Genomic DNA, 21,917 nt, shown 5'->3' on the forward strand with positions numbered 1-21,917 from the left:
ACAATAGCCTGGCACACAGAAGGAAACCTTTCCAGAGGAAACAAAGCTTTCTAGACAAGATGAGCTTGAAACACAAAAACTAGCTCAATTTCATACCAGGGTCTGCTAAGAGCTGGTGACTGACTGATGACTGAATCAGCCACAGTGAATGGGAAGGCAGTAAGAAGAAAAAGAGAGAGACTTTCAGAACTATTTCCATAAATGCCATCGAGCACCTTGACTCTGGCAGCTTAAGTATGCACAAAAGTGCACTCGAGCCACCTTAGCCAGCATCACCCACCCTCCAGCTGCATAAACTAATACTGGCTGGCAACACTCAGGCACACAGCCCACGTGCTGACGGACTGCATTCTTCATTGCTTTTCCTACAAATCTAGACAGTTCCAGGTGTTTTCAGGGCAATAAGCTAGCTGGCTGGCAAAAGTCCAGTCTTCAGAAAAGACAGCCCAGGATGCTGAAGTACTCTGATTAAACCAGCATCTCCTCTGAATGTCATGGATGTTTTGACTCAGTCTTTTCAGAAAAGGCATTAACAGCTCAACACATACAAGACCCAAAACCTTCAGCTGATTCCCTTAGGCTTACGGTGGATCATGAGGAGCTATGCTGCAGCCCAGGGCTTCTCCTTAAGATACAACTGCCAAGTACTTGCTGTGCTCGACTCAAAAGCACATATCCTAACACCTGCCAGAAGCAGCAGCTTCCTCTGCATGGCACTGCCCAGATCTTCCAAACCAAGGCACTAATTAGCTGTACCAAGGCCACAGAGCAAACAGCAAAGTAACTGCCACCTAAAATCAGACTGATGTTGCTTTGGCTGCAACATCAGAGTCACAAAAGGCACATCGGGCAACCGTCCACACAGCACCAACACACAGCACATTTACCCTTTCCTAAACGCAGTGCTTACCCCTCTTTTACTCCCAGCTGAGGCAGTGCAGCTTGCTCAGCTCAACTACTAACCCCCCATGCTGAGGCCTCAGAGGGGTAATGCAATTGCACTCTGCCTTCCAAGTGTGCCTGGAGAATGGCCGTGAGGCTCCTTCTGCAACCCGCCCTGGCCAGGCTGCTGCCGGCCCCCTGCAGCTCCTGCGCCCCCAGGCAAGGCAACACCCCCGGGAACGAGGGCACGGAGGGGGCCGGGGCAAGACCGGGACAAGACGGGGGATGCTCGGCCGACTCCAAGGGCTCCTGGCAGCACAGCCCTGGCTCCCCGCCCAGGCTGAGGCTCCCCGCAGCGATGCTGCCGTTCGCTCCCAGTGCCCTTGAGCTGCCGGTGGCTGCAGCTGCACCTGAGGGTGCCGGCGCTGCCCGCAACCCCCCCACACCCCGCCCCAGCACCGCCCGGCGCTGCTGCCCCCCGCCGCTTACCGCTCCGCCGTGTCCCGCTCGTCGATGCCGTATTTCTTCAGTCTCTGCCGCACCTGACCCAGGTCGCCACGGGCGGCCGCACGGTGCAGCTTGCCCAGGTCCTTCAGCCGGAGCTCGTAGGCACCGGTGGGGAAGGGCTTGGCGGAGCTGCCGGACGCTGCCGGCCGCCCCTTCTTCTTCCTCCAGAACCTGAAAAACCTCTTCATCCCGCGGCACGGTCCCGCCTCAGCGAAGCGACGGCGGGAGGCAGCCGGTGGGCCGGGGCAGGGACGGGGGATCGGGGGGCCCCGGGGCAGGGACGGGGGATCGGGGGGGCCCCGGGGCAGGGACGGGGGATCGGGGGGGCCCCGGGGCAGGGACGGGGGATGGGGGGATCGGGGGGCCCCGGGGCAGGGACGGGGGATCGGGGGGCCCCGGGGCAGGGACGGGGGATCGGGGGACCCCCGGGGCAGGGACGGGGGATCGGGGGACCCCCGGGGCAGGGACGGGGGATGGGGGGGATCGGGGGGCCCCGGGGCAGGGACGGGGGATCGGGGGGCCCCGGGGCAGGGACGGGGGATCGGGGGGCCCCCGGGGCAGGGACGGGGGATCGGGGGGCCCCCGGGGCAGGGGGATCGGGGCCCCGGGCAGCGGCCCGGTACGGCTGTCTACAGAGCGAACCACCAGAGGGCGGGAAGCCGAGCGCACAGGCTGCTCCTCAGCGCGGCAGCGGCGGACAGCGCCTCCCTCAGCGGCGAGCGCGGCGGTTAAACGGCCGGCGGGCTCTGCTGGCGGGGGCGGGGTCTGCTCCGGCGCGTGTCCAGCGCGAGTCCAGCGCGAGTGACGTCACTTCCTGCCCCGCGGTGCCCGGCCGCGGCGCTGCCGAGCGGGGCCGGGGGCAGCGAGAGGCCCGGCGGGTGGCGGCGGCGCTGCGCCCCCCGCAGAGCACTCGGGCCGCTGTCGGGAAGCCCGGGGGGGTGCCGGCGTACCGGGCAGCAGCAGCTCCCCGCTGGCCCCCGGCGGGGCCCGCGCTGCGAGCACGCTGGGGGGCTCGGTCTAGTTGGTTTTAAAAGAAAATGGCTCAAACTGGGAAAGCGCTTGTCGTTCAGGGCAAGGGCATCTCGTCAGGGAGTTATGGCCAAAACAGCTCTGCGAGCAATTCGCCTCCTAGTTTGTTGAGCAGTCCTGCTTGTGTGCCATCGTTAGCCCTGGGCAAATGGATGCCAAAGGAACGAACAGCAAGGGTTAATATAGCGGGAGGGGGGCTGGGGGGGGGCTGTAGGCATCATCTAGTTACCTGCCTTGCCAGGACAGGGTCAGAAAGTTACTTTCCAGTAAATGTGGCTGAGCTGGCACTGCCACAAAAGAACACAAACGCGCACTGAGGGTATGGAAACGTGGTCCAGAAATCAAAAGACAGGTCATGCCTTTGGTATAGATTAGGAGGATGGTTCCCAACTTTTGTACTGCTGCGGTGATGCCGCTAGGTAGTTCAGCGTGGTGAAACCTTATTATAAGTACCATAAGGTTTTGGGGTGATGTCACAGTCCAGTATACCCTAGATGGTTTGACTGATGGAACACCTTGCCAGCACACTACTTCCTCTTAGAAACTGTCTCTTGCCAATGAGTTTGTGAAAAACAGAGAGATGGGAAAGAAATCCTAAATCAGAGAGAGGGACACACTTCACTGTGATTAGCGCTGAAAATATTGATTACAACAGGACAGGAATCTGGTACCACTTTTTAGGGAGAAGATTCAGCCCTTTGAAATACCTTCTTTTTCTTCATTGCTAATAATGGTACAGCTCCTAAAACCTTCATTTTCCTTTCTGGAATGAGCCTTCACAGCTTTATCAAGCCTGTTCACTCTGGCAGTGTTCTCCCGACCAAAGTGGCTGATGTACAGTCACTTTCCTTAGCTGATCCTCAATGTATTAGCAGCGATCTGTTATTGTAGACGTGATCTCTAGAAGGAAAAGCTATAATAAATAATAATAATAATTTTAAAAAGACAGAAAAAAGACTTTTGTTGAAAACACAGCCAAGTAAATTCAGGTTGCAAAACCTGAATTGTATGAGTTTTGGGAAATGGCTATGAGCAGCAGCCATTTCAAGAGCACTTCTGTAATCAGTCTGACCATTTAATGGGGGAATGGAGAGCAAAATGCACTTTTTAATTGGGTGTATTTGTTTTCTTCCAAACATTAGAAGAAAGGCAGGAATTTATATACAAGGTGGCAATACAGAGTAAACACAATCCATCTCTGTGCTCTTTCCAGGAGGAAGTATTTCTTCTCCAGTCCTTTTCCAAGTGCACGCATGCTCAGCCACAAAAACTTGGGTTTTTTACAGGTCACTCCCCAGCCAAGACCAGGAGACCCTACAGTTCCTGTGCAATGTCAAATGTTTCAGAATGGTATTAAACCCCCCTGTGATTACCCAGTTTTAGTTGGTAGGGACTTTGGTAGCTGGCTGGGCTGAAATTCAGTTTCAGGCTTGGAAGGTAAGAGAGTGCTGATGGGTCCTGTGGATATAGTGTTATGGGCACAACAGGAACTGTTTGTTTATTATTAGACAGAAAGGATGCAAAATTAAAAACTAGAATCTATTACGCAGAGCAACCTCAGAACCACTTCTGGGAACTCTACTTCTGGGTCTCCATGACAAGGGAAAGACGGACTGAGTCAGCTACTAGTAAGCAACAAGTTACAGGGTTTTTTCCGCATCACCTCACACTGCATCGTGCCCTGGGAAGCAAAGACACCATTCCGAAAAGCAAACCCCCACCTGCCTCCTGCTCAACTCGTGCCTGAGACAGGCTTCAGGGGGTGACCTTGGGCAAGGCCAACTGCACAGAGTTGTTCCGAGTGATGGTGGCGTTACTCCCCTCTCTTCCGAGAGGGAATGCATCCGTCGGAGCCCGACGATGCTGCCACGGCCTCAAGCTGCAGCCAGGCCTGTGCTGGGCCTTCACTGCTCTCAGCCCTGGCCCTCACCCATGGACGTGACGTCCCAGTAGGACTGCAGACCTGCCCATCCCTATGGACCGGCCTGGTGATCTGCACTCTTGGAGGACTCTGCTTACTGTCCCCAGAACTGTCCCCAGAACTGTCCCCAGAACTCTTCTGCTCTTCTTGGTGAGGGCCTGTGGGGCTGATCCCTGGCCTGTGTGGTCACAGACCCTGCCAGCCTTGCTGTGGCTCTTGCTTTGCCCTTCCTCTGCAGGACAGCCTACCCCTGATGCGCCCTCGCAGATACTGCTGTGTACGTAACACTTCCATCTTTACCCCTAAGAGCTACATCAGTATTACAGTCGCCTACTACTGTGACCATAGAAGGAACATCAAAAACCAGCCAAATAATTTCAGAAATACAGCCAAGAAAAAAGTAGTCAAAATCAACAACATGAAAAGAAGTATAAAGAAAGAATAAAGGTTACAAAAGAAAAACCACCACAATAACCCAAACAAAATAAAGCTCACCTTTGTTCTTAATCTGCCAATTTCATTGACCATTTTCTTCACTTCTCCCTGCAAATTAAGCTGGGACAGTCCCCCTCTCGCCTCATACACCCTTAGTTCCTTCGTAGCTCTGCTCAGCAGCCTCTTCAACCTGCACAGCAAACTAGTCATGAAAACAATGAAGCAAAAAGAAACAAAACTGGACTTTTTCACATACTCTCATGTAAACAGCACAGACACAGCTTGCTTTATCTTTAATGTACTTGACGCACCAGGAATTACCAGGAAAAAACAGTATTCCTGTGCCACATACACTTGGAGAGTCCAGATTTCACCTGAAAAGAGGAATGAAAGACTCCCTTTTTCCCAGGAGAACTGCAGGGCAACCTGCATCTGCAGTTGTTTTGGCAGCTATTGAAAACCAGGGGCTGGTGTACAGAAGTACCTTGCAAGAACTAACACGAGGCTGGCATCTGCTCACAGTTAGGTACACCTATTTTTACACTAAAGTTTAATAAAACATGACTCCTACGCAGGGATACCTCTTCACCACGCTAAAAAGCCGTACCTCTTACAGTCTTTCTGCAGATCGAGGTTTCTTTTCATTACTTGGGCCAGACGTAGTTCAACTGGGCGTTTCAACTCTACCAGCTTCTTCACTTCCTTTCTTTCACTCTCGCACTTTCAAAAGAGAAAAGAAAGATGTATCACGCACACAGAGCACAGGAAAAATACCTACGTACAGTCTGTGCATCTAGCGCTCTCCACAGAGAAGCTGCTGGACATCTCTATCCGTTAGCCACGTTCCACAGAATGCCATGGGACGGAATTCCCGAGGCTATTCCATCCATCACTTCAGGTTTCACATCAAACAGACCAATATGTAACTACAGAAACAGATGCCCTCGCCTGAAGCAAAGGCCATCCTCTTCTAGACATAACAGGTGGAAAAGATGCTGGAGAACACTTTTGGCAGTGCCTCTGCTCATAGTAGGGATTATGTAGGTATGCACTTCATGGGAGAACATCAATCCATCCAAAGCTTTCATGGGATCTTCCACCAACCAGCAGGCAGGGGCTTGTGGAGGAATCTGATCTTTTGGAGTTCTTCAACATTTTATTCCCCTCGGCCATTACCTCCACCTCTTCTGTGTGGGCATTTACTTAGCCACATGATGGTTTTCCTCCTCTTGGTGTTTTCTCAGCCACACCAGAGGAGAGCTGGCAGCTGTTTTGACTTTGTTCTTCCATTTTCCCTCTACAGAAAAGGAGAAAAGGGGAAGGCTGCCCCTTGGCAACTGGCAGGCGCTGCTTGTTTCCCAAGCACTCGTTCATTTACCCAGCATTCCTTCAGTATGTTTTTCTGCAAGGCTTTTAAGCTCCCGCTACGCTGAAAACATACAGCAGCTCCTCCATACACGCACTGGAAACATAAACCTGCCTAGAAACCAAGGGGTCAGAAGATGACCACACAAAATCCAAGGAAGAACTGGGAACTGTGGCCTTGCTCGATGTGCTCAACTGATAGCAAACCACACTGGGAACTCTTCCCAACAGAGCCACTCCAGAACTTACACAAAGATACCCATCTAGCTTTTATTTGCTTCCTCCGTGACCCCCAAACGATAAGGTACTCGCAGCCTGAATGGCAGGGATAACAGAAAGCAATGATATGTAAGAACCTGACCAGAAGGTGCATGTGGTTCTCCTGGGTATTGCCTCGGTGCCCGGAGAATTTTCTGGGCTCACCTGTTGCAACAGTTCAGCCTTCTCCTCGTCCAGCTGAGCAACGCGCTCTTCAAGGTGGGATCTTGACTTCAAGTGCTCCTCCCACGTGCTGTGCAAGTCCTTGGATGTCAGAGCCAGCATGTTCTGCTTCTGCGTCTGTGAAGGCAACAGTGGCAGAAGAAAAAGTAAGGTGGCCGGAAAAGACAAGAGCGCAGGAGAATGCAGTAACTTACACAGAAACAGGCCTAAGCTCTCCTCCACCCATCCAAGACCTATGGCCAAGGTTGATGTGGAGTGTAAAACACACCTTAGGAACCATAACCAAGAACAGCAGCTGGAGCTGGTGGGAAGAAGGAATACTCTAGAAGCGACAGGATGAGGTTACAACTTTGGGGGATAAGATGACATGCACACACACACACAAAATCACCCTACAGCTTTCCTGCAAAGCTCCTCTGGTTCCCTCTATACTTCAGTTTTCGTAAGAACACTGCAAAAGGTGGTGCAAAAGGACAACATTCGCTCCTACTTTCAACAGCTACACTCAGATTTATTCATATAGTTACAGACATTAAGTACCTTAGTTTTCAACTTTCTTTCCAACTCCTTTTGCAAGCGCAGCTTGTCTCTCTCCAGGTCACTGTGGTAGCGTGTAGTAACTTCAAGTGAAGCTTCTGGCATAGATTGCTTTTTAGGTGCATCAGCAAGCTCCTGCTGCAGTTGTCCAAACATGCCCTAACAAAACAGTTAAATTAGCATGAAGAAAGTTCTAAGAACATGAAATACGCCTTTAACTTATTTTATTATACAATTAGACCTGTCTAGATTGAACCCAAAAGTATGAAATTTTGCCTGCCAGCAGCAGGCATCTGCATGGATGATGACCTCTCGTCATCTTTCTCAGCTGAGAACCTTTGACTATCAGCAGCTGTTCACGAGGATTTCTGTTTCCTAACACATAAAAAAGGCTCAGGTATCGTTCTTCCTTGAACAATACACAGGAACACACTGCAATCAGGTATTTTTTTCCTGACAAAACCCAAAGAAATCTGTTGTGATCTAAGAGCCACAGTTTGACTGCAAATATTACTCTGGTGACTGAAGGCAGGACTTTGTGTTAGATTGTTCTTTCTTCTGTTTCTTCACTATACAAATACAATTAAATGAATACAAATATCTGAAAGCTCCTTTGAGATACACTTTAAGGGTATGTTGAATCACATCCTCTTGTAGTCTTCTTACTCAGCTCGTTTTAGAAGTACTGATAGATTAGGTTTACAAAAATCTGCATAGCTCATATATATATATAGCTATATACATATACACACACTCTCTCACATGATCTTCAAAAGGAACCCATTATTTTGGTAGTAAGAATACAAAGCAAGTCACAGTTTACAATGATTGACAGTACTGCTGGAGTGTGGCTACACGTCATAAAAGGGAAAGCTTAAGGTCACCGTCTGACATGAACTTTGAGGAACAGGTAGGCCCCTCAGAACCCTCAAAACACATACAGAAATCAACAGCTGGACATTACTAATACTCTTCAATCTTGATAGCAGCTTACAGAGAACCTATTTTTTCCCCTCTATAGAAGCTTCATATAAATCTATCCCCAACCACTTCACTTCTCTGTACCTTCATTTCTCAGCCCTCGTGTATTGGATGGTTCCTCCTTTTATACCACTCTCATTCATGTCATCAGTGCAATACTTACATCAACACCATCAAATACTTAAGACTATTCTATAGGGCATAACATGGACTAAGGAAAATAGATGAAAAAAAGTTCTAGAGAAGAATCACCTTTCTTGATCAAAGCTTAGACTTGGATACCTTTTTTCTGTTCTCTGCTTAGATCTGAGGACTAATATCCCCGTTGCCAAAACTTTCCGCAATTCCGAGAGAAACATAACAAACCAGAACAAATCAGTATTCTTTGGTCCCATGCATATAACTTACACCGGATACATTGTAGGAACAAACTAATTTCAAGAATGGACAAACTTTAAATTGTTCTTTCTACGCATATACTTTACCTGTCTTTCTACTACGTCAGTCTCATATTTAAAGACTTGTTCCCTTAAATCAGTGCACTTGGCATTTAAATCCTTGTTTCGCTCTTCTATTAGATAAACTTGCTTTTCTGTATCAGCTCTAAGTTTGCTGAAAATGTCATTAAAACAGTGCTGCACATAATCCACTATTTTTTCTTTCATGATCCTCTTGTTCTGCATCTCTTCCCATTGCTGATGGAGTAAAAAGGTTTTCACTCTGGAGCTGGGCCAATCGCTCCTGCAAGGACTCCTGTTTTATTACAGGTTTGCTTACTGGATCTTTCTCAAGTTGTCAAGCATGATCACATTCCTTTGCCCGACACTGGCCTTGACTTAATTCTTTTTTGCCATTTCTAAAAGCAAAGCTTTTTCTCTGAGCATTTGCTTCAACTGGTGAAGCTCATTTTCTAGCCTATTAGCTTTGCTTTTAGCTTTACACAGCTGCAGAGACAAGCTCTTGTTGGTTTCTTGCACGCCAGAGAGGTCACGATGGAGCTCGACTTGCAAGCAAAGGCATTCATCACGTTCTCTGTGAAATCTTCGTTCAGCATTGCTTTTTGATGACAAATGAAGTTCAAGTTCTTGAACTGCAGCGTTCAGGGAGGAACGAAATGATTCAATTTCTGTCTCTAGTCTGTCTTTGCTTTTGTTTGTCTGCTCAAGTTTGGAAGTCAGCACTGCAGATTCTGTCTTTAGTAAGTCCAGCTCCGTGTTGAACTGAAAAAACATTTGTCTTAACGCTTCCTTGTTCAGTTTAAGTTCCTTTTTGAGAGCTTCATTTTTTTCTTTCAAGGTCTCATTTTCCTTTAAATATTTTCCTTCTTCCTCCTGGTGCCTAAGTCTTACTTGAGTGAGTTCTAGCCTTAGCATAGCAATCTCATCTTGTAGTAACTGATTCTTGTACAACAGATCCTGTTCTCTGTCAGTGCTGGATTCCTGAAGGACAGGGAACATGAATAAAGAGCCAATTGGGAAATGAATCTACAAAAAACCTGCAGCAATAAACTGCATTTTAACATTTCTAGTACTAAAGCATGACTTCAAAGATGAAGTTTCAGGCAATAAGCTACTCTGTGAACCCATGCACATGTACAACGTACGTACACAACGGAAGTGCAACATATCCTTAAAACCTAAATGAACATCCCAAATATACAGTTACGTTTTTTTCCCCCCTTAAACCAGCAACCAAAGCTTTTAAAATGACAGCGCTTTCTTGTATGTGCATGCCTTTATAATACTGCCTTTAAGGTTGAATTAGGTGTGCTACAGATCTGGTAAACACAAGGCCAGAAAGGGTATTTTCCTTCTCAAATGTCTTCTGAACACTTATCCTTTTGTGTTACTGGAAGTTAGCTATAAAACTCAATCACCCCCGGAATGCAATAGTCCTGTATATTTCCTCTTTATTTTATGTATAACTTTTTTCCACTTAAACACATTCACTCTACATTTATTGGGCAGCACAGCCAAGAAAAAAAAGGCTTCCAGGCACTGCACATTCTTTAGGAAATTCAGTAAACTCTTTTCAAGATCTTCCAGGCACTGCACATTCTTTAGGAAATTCAGTAAACTCTTTTCAAGATCTTTTTTAATACAGTGTTTATGATTGCTTTTTCTCCTCCAGTTACTCTAACTCTTACAGAGAGTTGAATTCATTGCTGATATTCGATCATAAAATTTTAGTTATGTGGAGGTGGAAAAGAAAGGCATACTTGAAGTAAGTTCAATAAGGGAATAACTAATTTAAAAAAAAAAAAAAAAAGCAATGGAAACACAAACACTGTCAAACAACTTTCTTCCTGGTCAACCTTGCCATAGGTAGCTAGGTGTTTCACTGCTAGAAAGCCTAAAAAGTGATGACGAAATGTCTGTGAAATGACAAATAACAGATAGGTTAAGAAACGGTGTAAACAGTGTCTTCTATTAGTTTCCTACTTGCACAAGTAATTCAGGTACATACAGGAGTGATGCTGCTTTCCAGAACTTTTAGACATAAGAGAAAACAAGAAAGGTATTTACCCAGATAAGTTACACTGGTAAACAGTAAATAAACCATCAAGAAACAGAAAAAGTTATGTAAGATTTATTATGACTTTAAAACAAACATGGTGAAATTTAATTTATTATTAGAAAAAAAAATCTGCTTACCTCTGATTTTTTTCCTATAGATCTTCTTGTCCCTTCTTCTAGTTCCATTTGTCTCCCAAGGTGGTTGTTCAAAATTCCTTCTTGAAGGGCTCTGGCCCTCTTTTCCTGAGAGAGCTGTCTCTGTGTTTCATCACGTTCCTCTTCAACCTACAGTAATACAATAAAACTGCTTGCATCTGAAGAAAAAACAGAGCTAGCAATACATCTTCCCATTCTCCCTTGCATACTTGAAAACATTTTTGATTCCCCACCGTTATGATAATCCACCTATAAATAAATAAATTTAAATTTTCTTATGAAAATTTAAGAAGGCGAAATACAGGATGTTTTGTAGTAATTCAAAAAAACGTAAGGCTTTGCCTGAAATACAAATGAAACCTCAATTTTGAAAAAGGAAAAAAGGAATAATAAACTGCAAAGCAAAAAAAAAAAAAAAACCAGCCCAATTGTGAACCAACTGTACCCTACTGTTCTCAAAACCTGACAATTGTTATCCAACGCCTCTTCCGTGAACAAAGCGCCTCCTTCTCTAGGCATACTGGAATACAATTGAAAAGAAGCAGAAAATAAGACAAAGACTTTAATTCATTATTTAATATACCTGTTTCAAGAGCTTTCTCAGTGTTCTTAACTCCATTTCTAAATTCCTAGAGTGTAACTCAAGTTTCTGTTTCTCCTCCATCTCTTTACAATATTGATCTTCTTTCCTTCGGAGGTCTTCTCTCATTTTCTCACACAGCACTTCTACTCTGAGCCTCTTTTCTTCTTGTTGTTTCAAAGAACATCTGGGATTTAACGGAGGATTTGAGAAACAAAAGCACTGATATAAAAGTAGATATTCCAACATGATGAACTTGCAGAGACAACTCAAACCATAAAAAATGTTAAATGTTTTCAGAGTTCATATTTTTACTGTACTTTTCAACTTTTTAAAGAATTCTAACTTCATTCCGTTGTGCATGGTATCAGTTGTACAAGATAGAGAAAAAAAACTTTGGGTGATTTATCCGTTATTTGTAAGTTTGTATAGGGAAACACACACCAGTGTGCACACTAGAAAAATAAAATTAAAAAAACCCATCTTCATATTACAGCCATTTTGTTGAAAAAGGAGTTTGTTGTCTCATCAGATCAAAGCATCGTAAACTTACTATGGTTAGTATACATTTTCTTAGTATACTTAGCATTGCCTACATATTACGGATTCAGTGACCAGAAGTAATACTGGTGAATCAGCACGCCACTTACCTATGGCAGACCCGACAATTTTTCAGCAGCCTTCTGTAAGTCTAAAACAACTGCTGCCCACAGGCAGAACAAGCAGCTTCTGTTTACTCAAGAAGGATGTCAGTGTTCAAAACCAGATTCAGAAATGCATGGGGTTTAAGCTGAATACGATTAAAAACAGTTTTAAACCTCAGTTGGATCTACCTCTGGGAGAAACTACAGCAATTTCATTTTGAAGCTGACTTACAAGGAAAGCCTTATGGAAGGTCAGCTTCTTTACCAACTGAAACAATCAGCAATGAGCACTGACATGGTAAAAAACGGTCCATGGTGTGCCCACGGTACCCAAACAAGAAAGCAGCTTTGCGTTTGATCATTATTTTGACTATTTTTTCCCATATACTCACAATAGTGGACAAAAAAAAAAAATTAAAAAAAATCAAGTGTCAACCTAAGGGAAGAACTGCCAATTGAAAGCCTGCTTTAGAAATTCCGCAAAACAAGAATCAACCACCACTAAAATTACTTGAAAGACTGACAGAAACATTTGTATTTGAATGGCGTATATTGCAAGGAGAAAGCTTTACATGTAATTTCTAGTGTAATTTCGCAAAAAGTGTAACTTTTGAAAGTATAAATTTAACGCTGCTTGGAGAATTCACTTAGAATGAAAATACTACTTCTTTATACTTGACAGATGTTTGAGGATTTTGAACACCTGCTGAAGTCAAACCCAGGCCAAGCTGGGACCGGCCTCTCTTCCTCGTACCCCCCTCCCCCGCGCTGGGAGGCCCAACTCCCCCAGGCCCAGCTCCCGCAGCCTCCCCTCACAGGGCTGGTGCTCCTGCCCCCGGGCCAGCCCGGCATCTCCCTGCCGACCTCACACGGACTGGGCAAGATCTCCTGGGCTGGGCGGCCAAACACCGGGCCCCGGGCTCGAGACACAGCTCAGCAAGCCCTGCGGAGGGGTGGGCACTCACTGCCCCCAGGGCCCTGGCACTGCTGCCCTCCATACAGCCCAGGCCGCTGCGGGCCGCCCCAGCTGCCAGCTCACGGTGGCTCCTGCTGAGCTCGCTCTCTGCCTGGGCCGCTCCCCAGCCACGCCGTCCCACCGGGGATCACCACAAGGAGATCTCCCCTCCCAGGCCAGGGCTCTGCAGTTGTCCTTGCTGAACTGCCTACGGTGCCTGCTGGCCACCCCTGTCTGACGTGATGTCAACAGCGATGAGAAACCTCACACCTCCGGGTCTAGCTCAGGAGTGTGGGGAAAGGGGCAATCCCAAACTTGACCTTTCCAACAAACAAACAGGTAAGCAAACAAATGCTCTAAGCTCTGGTTTGACTTGCACTGGGTGGAGTAACCAGAAACCCTAGTATTATAGGCCAACTGAAGCCGCAAGGACAAAATGAAAAAAAAAAAAACACCACCCAACCATCTCTCAAATCTCTCTTATAAATCTGATTTCCCCATACACACTCTCTTGCTCTTTTCTTGCTAGAAAACAAAGTTAGAACAACATCCAGAAGACTGTACATGGAGCTGGTATCCGGACGTTTTTCCCCTCTCCCATTATCTACTTCATAGCATAACTGGCCCACGGGATTCAAAAAACCCAAACCCAAAAGACTGGAAACTTCTCATCCTGTTGCCTGCACCATCAGTGTCTTTCGGAACAAAACCACTGACAAGATAATACATTATCAGACCACAATTTACATACTTAAGGCTTTGGGTATCCCTTTTCCATTCTGCTGCTTGGTGAGCCAATACGGATTTCAAATCTTGAGTCTTCTCCGCTCTGAACTGTGACTCCTCCCTTTCATCTTCCAATTTCCTTACTTCTCTTGAGAGCGCTTTATACTGATTTTTCTGACGTTCTATTCTCTGTTCATATTCAAGAAGTATGTTTTGCATTTTCAGCAAAGTAGCAGAACCTGTTTTGAGACAGAAAAGACACAAAGCTGCACAAATACTGCCCAATGTACAAGCTGTTCAATGCTTTGCTGCATTAGGTGCAGGTGGCAGGTCTCGGTAGCGGGAAGGTCCCTGTGAGAAGGAGCCAGGGGTCGTCCCGTGCTGGACATGGACGGTTTCGATGGACCCACCGCAGGGCACAGCTGAGCCTCTCAGCCGTGCTGGCAGCTCCTCAGGAAAAACAAACGTAGGAAAGGGCGAAACCACCACACGGGCAGAGAAGGGGAAAAGCATGTGAAAACCAGCCCCGCAAACGAACACCCAGGTCAGCGAAGGAGGAGGGAGAGGTGCTGCTCCAGGTGCCAGAGCAGAGATTCCCCTGCAGCCCCTGAGAGAACCATGCTGGAGCAGATACCCACAGCGCAGTGCTGCGCAGGACCCCGTGCCAGAGCAGGCGGATCCTTCCCGAAGGACCTGCGACCCATGGAGGGCCCAGGCTGGAGGAGATTTTCCCCAAAGGACTGCAGCCTGGGGGAGGACTCACACTGGAGCAGGGAAAAGGGACGAGGAAGGAGCAGCAGAGAGAAACTGCTACGTCCCGACTGCAGACCGCAGCCTCCCCGTGCTGCCTGGGGAGGTGGCAGGGAAGGAGCGCAGCAGAGCTTGAGCAGGGGGGGTGCCGACGTGTCCTTCTCAGGTTTGGGGTCTTTGTTTCTCACTATCCAAATGTATTTTAATCGGTGGAGTCTGTTTTGCCAGTGACAGTCACTGGGAAGTGACAGCCCTGCCTTCACACTGACCCACAGGCTTTTTCACCCCGTTTCGTCAATGAGGGGCAGTGGCAGCACTGGGCGGGGAGTTTGGCCTTCAGCCAAGGTTAACACTTGCCTAATGAAATTTTAGCATAGTTTAAGAGCCCTAGTAAGTGATGCTTATGTTTATATAATGCCTTGTGCATATATGCAAGCATCTTATGACAGTTGAAATTTGTTATATATATGTACTTATTATTTTTAAGCAAAGCCATTATTTTGCTGTACTCTTTCTCATTAGCTGTTGAGGGGTGTGCTGGTTGTGGCTGGGATAGTGTTAATTTTCTTCACAGTCACTGGTACAGGGCCATGTTTTACAGCTGTGCCGCAAACAGGGTTGGTAGCACGGGGATGTGTTCCTTATGGCCCAGCAGCGCTCACACAGAGCCAAGGCCTTTTCTGCTCCTCACCCCACCCCACCAGCCAGCAGGCTGGGGGTACGCAAGGAGCCGGGCCGGGACACAGCTGGGACAGCTGACCCCAGCTGACCCAAGGGACGTGCCATGCCACACGGCATCATGCTCAGCATATAAAGCTGGGGGAGGACGAAGGAAGGGAGGGACATCCAGAGTGATGGCACTTTGTCTTCCCAAGTATTTGTTATGCGTGACGGAGCCCTGCTGTCCTGGAGATGGCTGAACACCCGCCTGCCCATGGGACGTGCTGGATGAATTCCTTGCTTTGCTTTGCTTGCGTGCGTGGCTTTTGCTATTAAACTGTTTTCATGCCGACCCATGAGTTTTCTCACTTTTCCCTTTCCGATGCTCTCCCCCACCCCACTGGGGTGGAACAAGTGAGTGGCTGTGCGGTGCTTAGGTGTTTAGGTGTGGCTGGGCTTAAACCACATCAAGGGGATATAAAGAAGAAAAAGCTCTTGCTGACTTTTGATGACCGCATTAGAAGGAGCTGAACTGTACTTTGCAAGAAACTGCTTCTCCAGCTCTGACTAGACAGAGAACCAATGATAACGTAAGGCACGTCGGCTGGCAATGCAGGCAACATCTCAGGTTAAGTGACAGTTTCACAGCTTTTGAGGGGGATCTCTAGTCACAAAGAGATACTATATCAAAATATGAAATTAACATACTTTGGAGTGCATACAAAGAAATCATGTTTTAAGGGGAACTTGTAACAGCTGAAGACAGAGACTTGAAAACATACCCATATGAACCACACTAAGCTCTTCCAACAGCAGCATAGTCTCCTTGTAGGTTGAAGCTTGTAACCGGACATCCTCTGAAGGTGGGTCAGATGAGTGAGTTAAACCAGGATCATCAGTTACTTCCACTGGTATGCTGACCTACAAAAAATACAGTACTTTCTGTAATTCCACTGTCTAGTATTACAGACCATTACAAATGCAGGAATGATTCATTCTCTCCTTCACAGCCCACAGATTTGTCTCAAATACAATAAAGCTGCATACCAGCAGCAATTTGTACATCTGGTTGATCACTACATAAACACTGCTCCCACCTAAGTGATTAAAAGCTGATAGAGACTGTTTATCAAGAAACTAGTTTTACAGTACCTCGTTCCTTTCACTCCTGGTTGTTGCTGCAGGTCTAGAAAACAAGAAATATATTTCAGTACTGAAATGCTTACTTTGCATTATGAATAATACCTACAGTTGCTTTGAAAACTTAATTGCAGAACTGAATTAAACTAAAATCTGGTATAGTAACTTTGCTAGATATAGTTCAAGACTGAAACAATTATTGTGTGCTATTAATGTCTACTGGAAGGCTAATTTTTCCGCAAGATATTAAGCAAATAGTTGAAATAACTGTTCCCTAAACTTCACGCAAAGTGACAGAAATCTTACAGCTACAGACATGTAGCTATACGCTTACGTGCATTCCCTGTTTAATACCAGGGGTTTAGCTCTCTTCAGTACCGAGAATCCTTCTCCTACAGGTCAATGAACTGTAATTTTGGATTCTCTGGTGTCCTGGGTCTGGCTGGGACGCAGTTTATTTTCTTCACAGCAGCCCACACAGGGCTGTGTGTTAGATTTCTGACCAAAACAGTGTTGATAACACACCAGATTTTTAGCTAGGGCTGAACAGTGTCAACAACTTCTCTTTCTCACTTTGCCACAACCCACACAAGTAAGTTCAGGGTGGGCAAGAAGTCAGGAGGGTACACAGCTGCAAGAGAAAAGGTGGAGCGGGGAGCAGGGCAAAAAATCCTGAGATACCTGCAGTGAAAAAACTGAGATACCTCACCCTTTTTAAACACATGAAATACTTCTATGCCTGTGCACACACACTCATGTAATTAATCAGAATTCGTGCACGTGACCTTATTGTTGACTTGGCCAGCATGTTCAAAAGCACTCTAAACAGAAGTGAAGTGTTTGTCAACACAAAGCGCATCAGGTAGTCACAGGAAAGAACAAGAAAGAACAAGAAAGAACATCAGGTGGTCACACGAAAGAACAAGAATCTTCATATGCATCAGGTTTACAAAAAACCTTAAACACACAACAAAACCCCAAACTTGCCTCTAGCTCTCAGGCCAATTTTTATCATTAAGTGAGTTTTATTTTCAACATTCCTTATATGCATACCTTCCTTCATCCTCAGATGTTTCACTGGAAGTGCTATCATCCGGTACTTGACCATGATTGCCACTGGAAGAGCTCATCTGCTGATGAGCCTTCTGCTTTGAAGGCTGTCTTTTACTTTCCTTTGCACCTTTGGCATTCAGGGCAATTTTACTGCATTACACAGAAAGAAAGAAAAAAAACAAAACACCAAGTGAGTAGGTTTATAAAAAAATATTTCTGTGAAACAGACATACTTAAGATGATGTCCAGAAACAACCGAGACAAAAAATAGCTATGATAAAATCACAGACTTGACTGTAAAGATCGTGGAATATGCCCAAGTATTTAAAACCCTTCCCCTAGAGTGAGGGGGACACGTGGAATCTGAGCTGGATCCAGGTTAAGCTGGACTATATCCAACAGCCACGTTACAGAAAGCATCTAGAGCAGAGATTCCTTTGAAGGACAGACAGAAAAAGCTCCTGCTTAGGTCTGCATAAAAATACGTGTGCCTTCTTTAGACTTTTGAGATTGGTTTGGTAATATCATCTTTTCCCCTCTCCCGACAAAGGGCATATTAACTTAATGAAAAGGAAAACACCAACTGCACGGAGATCACTAAAATCACCTAGAAAAGGGAGTAGTAGCAAACCCCAAGTTCCTACTTTTCTTTTCTAGGTGGCCATTTCCTACAAAAATAACTGCTTTTTCCAGTCTTCAGTTCTGGTTTTGAAGATGCATTTTACCTCAGTGTTGACATGGAAATCACAGGAATTTAGGTGGGCGTTTTCTTTTGTTTTCCCCTTTTCTTTTTTTAGAGCAGGCAATAAATTTGAACCTCCATCGTGCGCTTCATTTTGTCTAAAAAGAATTTTTCTTCATTTTTTGAGAAGCAGTGGACTACTCACTATGGCTTTCACCACTGAGGAAACTACTTCAACTACCACAGTATCAGAAAACCTAAGACACTTACATAGTACTACAAATAAGAGCTAGAGATTATTTCCTTAGCTTACCCTTTCATTGGCATTTTAATCAATTTTGAGCTCTCCCCAGATGAAAAACTCTTTTTGTCTTTTTCTTCTATCGTGTTTTCATTCTCCATTTTCAAACAGTCATTCTTCCTTACAGTAATCTTTTGTTTCATTTGCCGATTAGTGATGTTATTTAATTTATCCACACATTCCTGTTTTGCCACGGCCTGCACTTTTGAACATCTTTGTTTGCTTTTTTCCTTCTTAACCTATAAAAACAAAGTTAAGCTTCACGTATTTCTAGAAGACAGAAACACCACATCCAAGATTGATTAATTCAGAGTTTACCCCTGAAATAATATAAAATGATCTTTTTTTTAATTCATAGAGAAGCATTTTCACAAAACTACACTACAAAGTGTATTATGCCATTGAAAGTACTTTGAATTCACTCATGATGCAAGACATAACAAAAATACAGCCCTTAGAAAGAAAACAATAGTGTCTCTTAAAACATGAACAAGAAAAAAGTGAAAACAGTACTGATGGACAAAGCGTTAGGAGGACTGCACAATGTTCGTTGTAACACCACCAGAAAAAAATCAAGCAGTTCGCGAACAAGGGGAGGAAAGAAAAAAAGATCCCAAACCCACAAACACAACTGGTTTCACAGGAAAGAGGAATTTTAGTGAAAGGCAATGAAGAAACACCATGCAGATATCACAGCACATGAATTATTAGTCAGGACCCTGTTCAGAAGCTATTTTCATTCTTTGATTCAGAATCAGAACCGATAGAGTTCTATGGATTTCTTTTTATGGCAATGAAGAGATAACTACTTGCACTGGAACCATTTAACCTATTGTTAAACTGGAACAATAATGCATTCTGTTTTCCAAAAATGGGGAAAAAAGACAACTCTGCACTGCCCTCTTTATTCACAAGTCACCTATTTCCATTAGAACAAACCCTAATTTGTAGGAAGCATCTTCCCTTCGTGACCAATAGCTAAAGTGAACAGGAAATACTCTGCCTGGCTCCAGAAGGCTGCAGGTCTCCCTAGGCTCTTTTACACACGCTCCATCGCTGCTATCGCTTCAGCAGCGGTTTTACCTACCAACAGAGACTTCCTTAAAAACATATTCTGACTTTCCTGAACAGTGGATTGTATCTCACAGTTTCATTGATTTGGACAGCAGGATCCTGCAGTTTCCATTGAAGCTAACGAACACTGCGTGCTTTCAAAACCAAGCACATTCAGCACCTCCATCATAACTCTGAATTAGAGCTATTGCCTAAACAACTACATGTTGCACACGCTGCCCGTGCCAACCCTGGCTAGCCCAGCCCTGTTTTACCGATTCATCCAGGCACTTGCATCAGTGCGTCTGACTTGCTGAATTTACACATGAGAAACCAGGCATTTCTGACCAACACCCATGCTCTTTAACTGCACCGGTTATTTTTAAATTAATGACACATTACTAATTAAAGTGACCAAGACAAGTCAGAACTACAGCTTGGTTGTAGTCAAAATCCCATGCACCGCAGATTTTCCCTGAATTTCTTCACAGCATCACCTATGATTGCTGTTGTCAAACACATGACTGCTTCTTTCTTTACCTGCAGAAAGCTTGGCACAACACGTACAATATTGTACAACATACAGCTCCATCTGACAGTCAGACCAGGATGACCTTCCTGCAGTGCAGGCGGGCTGTGTATCTCCAGTAGCACCCACAGCCCCAGCCTGCACTGCTTTAGAGACAGCAAAGATCCGCGCTGATGAGAAACGCTCTCATGCACATGGCATTTCACCTTGTCCACGGATTTGAAACACGGGTTGCTTCGCGAAATTTAGTTGTATGGTTTCGTTCCAAGGCAAACCAGACTGTCCAACAACTTTTGACTTACACTAAAAACCATAAATATTCACCTTCCATATGAACGGATACATGCCAGGATATGTACTGCTGATGAATTTTTTCGCATGTTGCTGGGGAGCAATACCTGCACGTGTTCATCTTTTTGTCCACCTCTACTGGGATTCCTTCTAGCTGGGTACGTTGCATCTCAGGGTTGTATGGAGGGGATTACCTCCAAGCAGCAGGACAGACCACCCCTGTTGCTCCTAAACTGCCTCTGCTGAGCATCTCAGTGCCTCCCACAGTGGTGGCTTGCTCAGGAAGAGGTGGCCTGTGATGGCTCCTCTCCAGTACACATGCCCACAGGACCACCGAGCAAAGGACTATCCCACACCATCCTTCCCCTCTTTGAGAAAGAAAGCACGTACCTATCTATGGCTAATCTCCCTTCTGAAGCAGTACAGCTCAGCTGAGACCTCAGACTGCTTTTCTGCAGCACCTGGGATTCTTACCAAAACTGTCTCCGTGGACTCTACCCGGACTCAGTTTTGTGCAGAGGAGGTATTTACTGCCGCATGCGCAAGAGCAACGGCAAGGGCAGGCAGCGCAGCGATCTCCTGGTACCGAACGTGCTGCTCTGGGACTCCCAAACAGGCGGTCAGTTATATCCCTGGCAAAGTTCTCCAGCAAAGCCACCCCCGATTTGTATCCACCTCAGCTGTACAAACACAGTGTAAACAGACGCGCAGCGGCTCTTTACCTCCAGCACTGTATGTCCCTTTCCTTCCCATGTCACCACCACCTGCAAAAGCGCCCATGGAAATGAGCAAACCCCACCCGCCAGAAGGAGGCAGGGCTTTCAAAGGAAAGGAGGGTATTCAATGGAAGCTGCAGACATGCCCTGCCTGAAGAAGGCACCACTGGCAACCCCTCCTCTGTGAGAGCTGGGGAGATGCAGAGGGGGAGGAAGGCAGGTGTCGGGGAGTAACTAGAAGCCCTGGTTTGCTACTGCTGCAGTAGCCCTGGCTGCGGGGACAATAGAGCTCTCCATGAAATGACGATCAACCAAAACATTTCAGAGGGGCACAGCAGGGAGCACAAGCTGCTGGGCGTCAGCAAAGGGCTGTGCTCAGCTTTTCTGTGGCACGTTGTCATAGGCAAGGTGAACACGAAGCACAGGGAGGATCTGCAGTTCTACCTGCCTGGCAGGGGTTTGGCCTGAGCTCCCCCTTTGCAAACCAAGTCACCCTCCCACCACACCGCACAATCTCTGCTTAATGTATGTCCCAGCAACTGGGGTACCACATGCAGAGAAATCTGAGAGGTCCCCCCTGGTCACAGCTCTAGTCATCAGTGGTTCCAACAACTTCTGATGCTCAGGGTGTCCCCTGAGCCAGTGGTCCTCCCTCCAGGCGCCCCTCCTCCTCTCCATTTGCCCTGGAGTAGACAACTCAACATCACACCCATTCTGGGAGATTTAAGCCCCAAAGAGCTCAGAACTGCCTGAAGCCAGCACAAAAGCCAATCTTCTGGAGAGAGAGTTGCAGTGTCCTTACACCCTCCCTGTCCTTCCCGTCTAGATCAGAAACCAAACAGGGGAAGCGGTGCACGCAGATACACAGAGAACACTGAATGGGACACACTGGCTCCTCTTCCAACTCCTTTATTGTCTCAAAGGTGATTTCATTCTGTTGGAGGAAAAAGAGAGAAATATGTAGAGTCCCCAGGTTTATCCCTGGTAAGCATTTTCATACGTTTATTTAGTAAAGCAGATTAGATTGATTCCTCAGATATTTTATTTTTTTTTTGGGGGGGGGAGGG

General features: G+C 46.2%; 1 protein-coding gene and 1 long non-coding RNA gene across 5 annotated transcripts in view; one reads left to right on the forward strand and one right to left on the reverse strand.

Annotated features, from left to right (window-relative positions):
* The window catches only part of LOC308062018, a 459,477-nt gene that overhangs the window by 259,115 nt on the left and 178,445 nt on the right, over positions 1-21,917 (forward strand). The gene's annotated exons all lie outside the window — the stretch shown is intronic.
* On the reverse strand, positions 2,815-7,510 carry LOC308062017 (ankyrin repeat domain-containing protein 26-like). 4 transcript variants are annotated; one of them, XR_013927439.1, is made up of 5 exons: positions 7,121-7,510; positions 6,563-6,697; positions 5,356-5,494; positions 4,835-4,976; positions 2,815-3,318 (listed from the first exon to the last, which is right to left on the reverse strand). XR_013927439.1 is itself a non-coding variant. In XM_080382850.1 (3 exons), the coding sequence occupies exons 1-3, from the start codon at positions 7,271-7,273 to the stop codon at positions 5,360-5,362; spliced, it is 423 nt and encodes a 140-aa protein (XP_080238976.1). In that variant the 5' UTR covers positions 7,274-7,510; the 3' UTR covers positions 5,064-5,359. The 4 variants fall into 4 exon arrangements, 1 of the variants encoding a protein (XP_080238976.1); XR_013927437.1 differs by lacking the exon at positions 5,356-5,494 and having other exon boundaries at positions 4,835-4,964; XR_013927438.1 differs by lacking the exon at positions 5,356-5,494.

The sequence above is a fragment of the Falco punctatus genome (genome assembly GCF_963210335.1).
Source record: "Falco punctatus genome assembly, chromosome: 4".
Lineage (NCBI taxonomy): Eukaryota > Metazoa > Chordata > Aves > Falconiformes > Falconidae > Falco > Falco punctatus.

Excerpts from the sequence above, each read along its gene's own strand:
- LOC308062017 (XM_080382850.1), bottom strand. The coding sequence starts at position 7,273 with ATGTTTGGACAACTGCAGCAGGAGCTTGCTGATGCACCTAAAAAGCAA. Across the intron at positions 6,698-7,120 it reads AAAGAAAGTTGAAAACTAAG|ACGCAGAAGCAGAACATGCT; the intron begins GTACTTAATGTC and ends TTGCCTTCACAG. Across the intron at positions 5,495-6,562 it reads AGGCTGAACTGTTGCAACAG|TGCGAGAGTGAAAGAAAGGA; the intron begins GTGAGCCCAGAA and ends CTCTTTTGAAAG.